Consider the following 9,117-nt stretch of genomic DNA (forward strand, 5'->3'; position numbering starts at 1 on the left):
CCATGCGCATTTCATGCGCGACACGTCACTGGTCAGACTACGCACTTAGATGACGCGGGACCTTGGGACTATTATTGGGTTAGGACTGCAATGTGGAATGAAGAACATGACGTGGCAGCATCTGCTTTTGCTTCGGGCACCGCGCGGCAAGAAAGACTGGAGAAAATGGCGTCGGTTGCATCTTTTATACCCCTGGCACACTGACGTCAGGGAAGAGGCGATAGCAGCTGACGCCGGACCTAGACTTTGGAACTCTGGCCGACTGCGGGTAGCCTGCCAGCAGGATAACCCAAGTGTAATGACTGCAACAGTGAAACACGATGAACATCTCTAATCACCTGCGTTGCAGTCTGGGCATTATCCCACTAGACCACCAGGCTGGCTTGCCTTAGGGGCTCATTACTACCACCCACATCAGAATAAATGACAGACCTCCTGCCACAGCAGGAGATGGACCAGAGGTCCACTCATTCCCTTGAGGCTCCTCAACCTTCACCCCACATGTGAGTTGAAAGTCAAGAAGGAGGGAGCAGGCCAGTCTGTACATCAGATGGATCAGCCATCCCCCACCCCCACCAGATAACTTGCAGACACATCTGGCACAAACATGCATGGTCCAACACATGTTCATCTCCCCAACACAGGGACACTCATACTGCTTCAGCAATGCAAGCCTGCCTGACCTTTTCCATGAAGGATCATCCACCCACTGTACTGCTATCATGGGAGGTGCTAACATGGCTCCCTCCCTTCCCCCTGGTCTGAGTAACTTGGGAGTCCCATGTTTGACTTACTGGCACGGGTGCTGAAAGATAGTATTTCATGCTGTCTTGACCTTTCTTACACATTTCATTTCAGCTATCTTGTGTATTTTAACTGTTATTTTGCCCATAATCATTAGTTTATTTGGAAGATATCAGTAAAACCTTCTCTTCTTTTTCTGATACACTGCTGCTGCTTTCCAGAAACACTGTATTTAGCTGGCCTGCATTCTGCTGAAACCATCTGCTGTATGTTTGCTTAGAACAAGCCTAACATTTTACTTAAGTCGCATAACTGCCTACATGCTTATCCTTGTCTTCCAGTAGCAGCTTAACTGAGGCATATTCTTTCACTGTATCTTTACCTTACCTAACTGGGAGCAGTTAAGTTATTACTGCACATGGAAATGATGTTTAACAAGATGGTTACGTCTGGCCTTAGTACAGCTAAACACACTCAGAGGGATCACACAAATGCATCATCAAACTGGCTGACCTACAGTGTAAAGATGGATTACATCACTGGACCAACTGTCTGTAGAACAGGCAGGTATACACACAAATATTCTCTCATTTTCTTCCCTAAATATTTACTATACTTTTTGTTCTTCTGATAACAATGCCTAAAGGTTCTCAATGTTGTGTTTATATTTCCAAACATGCTTTTGTTGCTTTACAAACTGAAAAACAGGGTACAGTTCTGCAAGTCCCACTTAATTGTAACAGTAGATTTTTTGAATTTGTCACTGTCTTTGTGGCATTTTGGGTCATCTGCCAAGGTAACCCAGTACTGGCTAACTTTCAAAAGTTCAGACTTGCCACCCTCTCTCTTCCTGTGACAGCTAATTGGCTGAGCATATCCTGAGAGGGAAGCCTACGGCTGTTGCAAGGACTGCTCAGACTTTTTCACTTCTGCAAAAAAGGACAGGAAAGTACTTGTAGTTAGAATCATCTAGCAAGAGTAAATTCACAGCCAATCACAATACCATATAAAAAACAACTGCAACAATTGAATCAAATAGGTTGAAACCCAGCACAACTATACACAATCTGGGGGATGGCAGGTGGGTGCTACCACTGAGGTAGTGAGGAATTTGAACATCTACTGTTAAATGTAAGTAGGATTTCCACAACTGTACTATGTTCATCATTCTCACTGCCCTTAGTGGCATGTGAGTAGATTCCAAATGTTACTGGGAGAAGGAATGATAAGGGATCCAGGAGCCTCTGGAGAACAGTCCTAGCAAATCCTGCTCTGGACCATGAAAAGGAATAATTTGGCGTGCTCTGTAATGGTATGAACAGAGGATCATTTTAATGCTTCTAGAATGCTTCTACAGTCCACCCCTTTCCAATATGCCATCAGATCAAAGAGGATAAGGCCCTACTTGAGTTAGCCACAACCATGCCGGAAAAGATTTACCATGTTGAGAGTACAAAACGAAAACTTCATTTGCAGTAAAATTGTGATCCGGTGTTAAAAACACACAGAGGAAAATCATACATACAGTAAATGTATAAATGTTGACAAATCCAAGTTTTGCAACATTTTCCTGTCAAAAAATAAAAATAAAGCAGAACAGTAAAGACAGGCCTGTAGTGTCTAACAACACACACACACACACACACACACACACACACACACACACACACACACACACTATACTTCTGAGAGAAATACTGAAAGTTTCCTCAGAAATAGGAAAAACAAATATTTATCAAAGACCGAAGCCAAATAAACACTGCTACAAGCAGAAATTTCTACAGAAATTACTATAAACACTGACAAAAACAAAAATATTTTGAAATAAACTAAAATAGAAAAATAATAAATCTAGTAATAAAATGAAAGGAAAGAGGTCCCTGTATGGGACTTACCATGTTAAGTAAGCCAGAGACATCAGCACTAGATGCCACAAATGAAGAGTCAGAGAACTTTATTCTTTGGATGGCAAAGACTGAACATTCACTTCCTGAGACAGTTGTAGGCTTTCCTCTCAGGATATGCTCAGCCAATCAGCTGTCACAGGAAGTGAAACGGAGGGGAGTCTGAGCTTTTGAAAGTTGGCCAGTACTGGGTTACCCACTTTGGCAGATAATCCCAAATGCCACTGAGTCAGTGAGGAATCATGAACAACTGCATGATACAAGGTGATAGCACCTCAACTTTTAACAGCACATGTCATTTAACAGTCTGAGGTTAAAAGCTTTGAGCTTTATGTTAGACAGTTGATGTTTTTGATTTATTGTACACATTCATATGCTGAACAGGCCTGTTACTCCATCAAAGCTGTAATTCAATTGAGTTAGAATCAACTCAAATGTTTCTTTTTGAAGTTAAGCTTACAAAATTAATGTACTGCACCTACCGCTATACAACTTTGGGCATAAGCATCTATTTTATTTTGTGGTCTAATGTGTTTTGGGGAACTGCCGAAAATATGTTGCCAGCTATGCCATACTTGCCTCTCTGCATTCTTAATGAACACATTTCCAACTGCCCTTTGCTGCTCACATTAACTATTATTGCACAGTGGGAGATCTGAATAGAAAATATAATTTTCTGAACATACCTTAACATGTACGCTGAGCCAGAGCAACTTTACTGTTAGTATACTTAAGTTAACAGTGTTGTTGGGGTACACTCCTATTAAATCAACAAGACATGAGGCAAAGGAGTAAAATACAAATTTTTGTGAAATCTGTACCCACCCGGCAACCTTCCGATATGGTGTCTAAACCACCATTGACATATTAAACACACAAACTCCAAGGACACAATAAATCTCAGTAAAGAGAATACTTGGTTTTCTTACAAGAAAGGAGTACTCCTTTTATCTCCAAAGTACGATATGGTGCACTTACATTACAATGTTTATAACTACCACCAAAATGGAGGATAGAGCACCATGGGAGAAATGCAACAGGGGGCCCCCAATTGAAATCTTTGCCTTCGCTCCACTTCACCTAAGGGTCATTCCTGTCGGATTACTGTCCTTTTGGCATGCTTGAGGACTACAAAAATGAACAACTTTGTGACTCGTACTACATAAACTGAGAAATGAAGTTCTATAACATATGCTGGAGGTATAACAACATAAAAAAAATTAAGTCACATTTGGTCAGTCTTTGAGAAAGAATTCTGTATAGAGCTCAGCATCTTGCTTCCAGGCTTCAGGATGTGTTAAAATCCTAAGCATTTGTAAAGCAACCAATTGACCACAAAACAGTTAATGTTATGTAATCCTATCTCGCCGTAATTCTTGCTGGATGGGTTTGGAGCAGATTCTCAGCTACGATTCGGCCCATACTAAAGCTTGAGAGCTTTTACTGGCTCGAGGCTAACCCCTATTCCATGGTACCTCACTGCAATTCCCCAGATCTCGTTTGCTGCGAAAGCTTCGAGGTTGTCTCCTTACTGGCTCGTTGGCCAAGTAGAAGATTTTTGATAAATCTTATTATTTCTCGTCCTTTTTTCTTCACTTTCTACCTTTAATAGTTGTTATTACCTGTGTGATTGTTGTTGAGTGACTGATCCCCTATTCCACTTTTTAGGATTGTACGGCCCATTTTAGAGGACCGTAGTTGCCCGTTTAAATTAGAGGGCCTTTCCTCCCAGAGTGCTAGTCCTTCTTCCTTAAAAAAAAAAAAAAAAAAAACCTTTTCTCCTCTTCATAACTTTGCTGTTGGTTACAGTTAGTGTTATTGTTATTAAAATTGTTGTTAGCCTTGTTTTCTTGTCAGCATGTCCAAAGAGAAAGATAGAGAACATAAGGAACACCACGCTTTGGGGTTCAAGAAATGTGACAAGTGTTCACAAATAATGTCATTGACTGACAGTCACACATGCTGTGTGTACTGCCTGGGAGAGGCTCATTACAAGAACCCTGTACCTTTTGCCATGCCTTCAGTACTAGGGTTCTTAATGAAAGGAAACGTAAATTAATAGACAGGGGTCTTATGACTAGTTCCCTTCCAGGAACACCTGGAACTTGTTCAGACAGCTCTCAAAACTGTAAAGAGAAAATCTTTGGTTCCAGCATCGGAGCGGTCTAAAAAGTCTAAAGTGACGGAGCCAAGGAGTTCTGGCTCCGATTCTGCTTCTGTCTTGGTGCCGTCGGTTTCTTCAGTGCTGAGGCAACCTTCAGCATAGAGACACTCACCAACTATCGACCTTGTTTCACAGACGTTGAGGTCTCCTATTTTAGAGAGGAGGAGATCTCCTTCTGCTCCACCCGTTCCTCCAGGACACTTTCAGATGAGGACATCGGGTGGTGAAGAGGCTGCTCTGTGACCCAGCTCTGGTCAAAAAAGTTAGCTCTTCTGGACCCAAAGGCTTTGGAGTCGTCCCATTTACAGACTACTGCTCCTCCTCTGACTGTTTCGCTCTCAGACCCAAACACTTCGGGTTCTTCTGTGTTGGATCCTTTGGTTCCGATAATTCTTCCTGCTTCCTCAGAATAGATAACTCTATCCTCAGAGGTGCAGTCTGGAGCCAAGGGATCTGGGAGCCGACGCTCTCGAGTCGACTCTGAGAGGGATAGTCACCATGGCTTTTCTTCAGAACTGGCCCTCCCTTTCAATGCTTCGGCTCGACTGAGCTTGGTTCCCACATCTGCTTCGGAACCTGTCCCTCCTGCTCGGAGCTGACCTTCCATCTCCTCGGAACGGAGGTCATCTTCGGAATGGGGTGGCAAGGCCTTTGAAGCAATAGAGAAGGTTTTGTCCAGTGCCAAAGTCCTGCCTTTGGACCCGATGTCCCACCAGTAGCAACCTCTTCTACCCCGCCACCCCCTCAGCGTAGGGAACTAGAGACTCAAGCAGCCCCCACTGGAGGTGTCCCCCTCCTCTGAGACCTCCCCAGATTATCCCACTGGAGAGCTTCCTCGGAACAGACTTTGTAAGAGGAAGCACATTGACTCACCCGAGTCTGTCACGTCAGACACTGATTTAGCTGAGTCAGAAGGGTCCCCTAGATCCCCCTCTGAGGATGTCTCCTTTTCTGACATCCTTCAAATCCTTAGACAGATCCTGGCCTTCCTGGCATCTATTTTTCATGAAGGAGCTGCATCTGCTACTATTAGAGTTCAGTTAGCTGTCATCTCTAATTATCGATGTTAAGTTAAGTTATGCAAAACTTTTTTGAAAGGAGTCCTTCTCAGACCTCCAATCAGGCAACCACCGGAGCCCTGGAATCTAAACCTAGTTCTTGCATCTTTAATTTCTCCACCCTTTGAACCCTCTTCTTCATCGGATCTGAAATTCTGGTCTTGGCAGACATTATTCTTAGTGACTATAACGTATACTAGGAGAGTTTCTGAATCGCAAGCCCTCACTATTCGACCTCCTTACATTGTTTTCCATAAGGATAGAGTCTCACTTAGAACTAATCCTTCCTTTCTTCCTAAGGTATGTTCAGAGCATAATCTCAACACAACTATCGAACTACCAGTTTTCCTCCCAAATCATACTAATAAATCAGAATAAAGACTACAAAAAAATGATGTTCACAGAATTCTCAGGTTTTACCTGCACAGGACTAAAGAATTTTGAAAATCAGACCAACTATTTGTTTCCCTTTCTGATAAAAATAAAGGATTGCCTGTTTCTAAGGTCACCTTGTCTAAATGGCTTCAGACTGTATTTCCTTTGCTTACAAAGCTGCTGGCAAACAATTACCAGCCAAAGTAAAAGGCCATTCAACCAGAGCAGTATCTACTTCTTATGCCTTTAGATCTAAACTCCCAATTGATACCATTTGTGCAGCAGCTACTTGGGCAAGACCACATACCTTTGTCACTTATTACAAATTGGATTTGGCCTCCCGGAACAGGTCATCCTTTGGGTTCACTGTGCTGAAGAGTCTCTTCGCTTGAGCCACCCGGGATAAAGGTGCTAGGCACACTGTTCCCATCCAGCAAGAATTACGGCGAGATAGGACTACATAACATAAAGAAGTTATGTACTTACCATAACGTTCCATGTTTGTAGTCCATCTTGACTACATTCTTGCGTCCCACCCTCCATCCCCCTTCCTGTTTTCTGGAGGAACTGGTGGACTTCAATTATGCTGTCTAACCTGGTTGTAGTTGTCCGTCCACCTGGCATGGATAGTAATACAGAGTATTCTGTTTGTATGGGCATAGTTATTGACAGTTGCTGACTATTATGTACCTTTTTACTTTCTTGCAAACAAGATCTGGGGAATTGCCGTGAGGTACCATGGGATAGGGGCTAGCCCTGAGCCAGTAAAAGCTCTTGAGCTTTAGCATTGGCTCCGAACCCATCCAGCAATAATGTAGGCAAGATGGACTACAAACATGGAACGTTATGGTAAGTACATAACTTCTTTTTAATAGGTGCAACAGAATACAGTCAATGATAAAACGGGTACATATTTGATTTTGATTACAAAAACGTTTTGCAAAGTTAAACAAGAAAATGTAGTACAGAGAAGTGAAAAAAGCGTTCATTAATATGGAAAGTAATAATATAACATTTGCTAGAATAATTAATCACACAATATGTTTCATTTTTTACAACTTATTTGTACAATTCAGTAATTTGTAGTAAATATACACACATATGCAAGCCCCGTTCCTCAGACAGTTGGCGTGCATTCTTTAAACACCAATGTAAACTAGTACCAAGGCAGGCAGAAAGGACTTGGATAAATGTCATGTCTGAAAGGTGGCACCTCCAAACACCTACTGGGATAGAACCCACTGATGCTTTCATGCCAGACTGATATTCTAATTATCATCTGAAAAAGGGAATAAGGAGATGGAGTTGACAGTGCATCATATGTGGAAGCCAAAAGAAAGAAAATGTTTTGTGTTTGGGGGCACAGGTAACTGGATGTGCCATTAAAAACAGTGCAGATAAAAGCACAGGCACTTCTAACAGCAATATCCATAATACTAGCAGCAAAAGACCTGATAAGTGTGCATACACCAGACAGCTGTGAAGCCATGATTACAGAGAATTTGGTTAAAAGTAGTTGCTCTTATCACTAACATTTCTCTTTAGCTTCAGAGTTCCATGAAATTACACAGAGATGAAAAAAGGACAAGAAGCAAGACAGAATTCCTTGTACATTAGCTCTGGTTACTCACCAACGGGATCCACGTGGTCAAGATGATCCACAAAATCTCGTTTCCCAAGGTACACAGTTAGCTACAGGCAAAAAAAAAAATAGCACTGTTAAGACTAGGATAAAAAACATTCATTTGATCATTTTAGTTAACCAAACAAGCTGGACTGGGCTAATAACAATTTTCAGCCATCACCCAGGCCAGAGGAAAAGGTTAATGAAAATGTAATATCTGTAACATCATTAAAGCAGTGGCAGCATGTTCACACACAAGCTTTGTGACAATTACAGTTCAGTAACACAAAGGAGGTACATATTACACTCCAGCTAGTGCAAGCTGGTTTGCAACTTATAAGCAACAAGCTGCAACATCTGGTAGTATGTATTGCAAAAAAAGAATAAAACATAACTTTGTGATAGATTCTGAAAAAAAAAGAGGGCAGGGGATAAATATTAAATTCTGAGAATGGTAAAAGTTAGTCAAAAAGCAGGTCACTCACAGGTGAACAAGATTACATGAGAGGGCCTACAAAGTCTTGCTTTGAGCAGTGTAAGATATTTGTGGAACATGGATCTGAATGGAACTGATGAAAGGATTCAATATATAACTTGTGTAGCGCTAGGAAAGACTCAAGAAAAAGAGCAATCTTTAAAGTCAAATAATTACTGCCACATATAAAGCCATTCACTCTCAAGACCTGCACCGGTTAACTTTACAGCCTTTTAATAGCTACTTTTGTTTACAAGGGGAAAATCAGCTTGTTTTCTAATTTATTTTATTTTACATTTGTTAAACAGGCAAACACACTGGTTCAGGAACCCTTTTCATGAACGACCCAGACCAAAAAGGCAAATGTACATTAACACTGGATTTTTAAAATATATAGACACAATGAGGCAAACAAAACCTTAACAGCTAGTAGTTAATATAAATGACCATATCTGATTGCACTTAAGTAAGTCTTTCATGTTAACGTATAGTACACTACCTGCACTGAACTAAGCAAGTCCGTCATTAAAAGATTAGCATTATAAATCACGGCAAACTCAGTAAATTAATCTAAGAAACAAAAATCCTCAAAAAAATATTACATACAAGAACAACATTAGTCACCATAGCAGTCCAAGTACATTAATGTAACCAAGTAAAACATGGAACAGGCCATTAAATACCTGTTACATATACTCTTTATCAAAATCTGGTATCCATATTATGAGGCATAGATGCAGTTAGCATGAGGGACCTTGCAAGATATAAAAAAG

The 9,117-nt window shown here is 41.2% G+C and overlaps 1 protein-coding gene across 1 annotated transcript in view; it reads right to left on the bottom strand.

The window, feature by feature from the left end:
• ARRB2 (arrestin beta 2) overlaps positions 1-8,870 on the bottom strand; it is a 530,032-nt gene extending 521,162 nt beyond the window's left edge. Inside the window, exons 1-2 of the mRNA XM_044076297.1 lie at positions 8,844-8,870; positions 7,877-7,937 (exon numbers count right to left, since the gene is read on the bottom strand). Of these exons, the coding sequence (XP_043932232.1) occupies positions 7,877-7,937; positions 8,844-8,870 (88 nt within the window). The remainder of the gene's footprint in view (positions 1-7,876; positions 7,938-8,843) is intronic.
• Positions 8,871-9,117: the final 247 nt, after the last annotated feature.

Source organism: Protopterus annectens, chromosome 7.part0, assembly GCF_019279795.1.
Source record: "Protopterus annectens isolate FY-2018-M chromosome 7.part0, PAN1.0, whole genome shotgun sequence".
Taxonomy (NCBI): Eukaryota; Metazoa; Chordata; order Ceratodontiformes; family Protopteridae; genus Protopterus; species Protopterus annectens.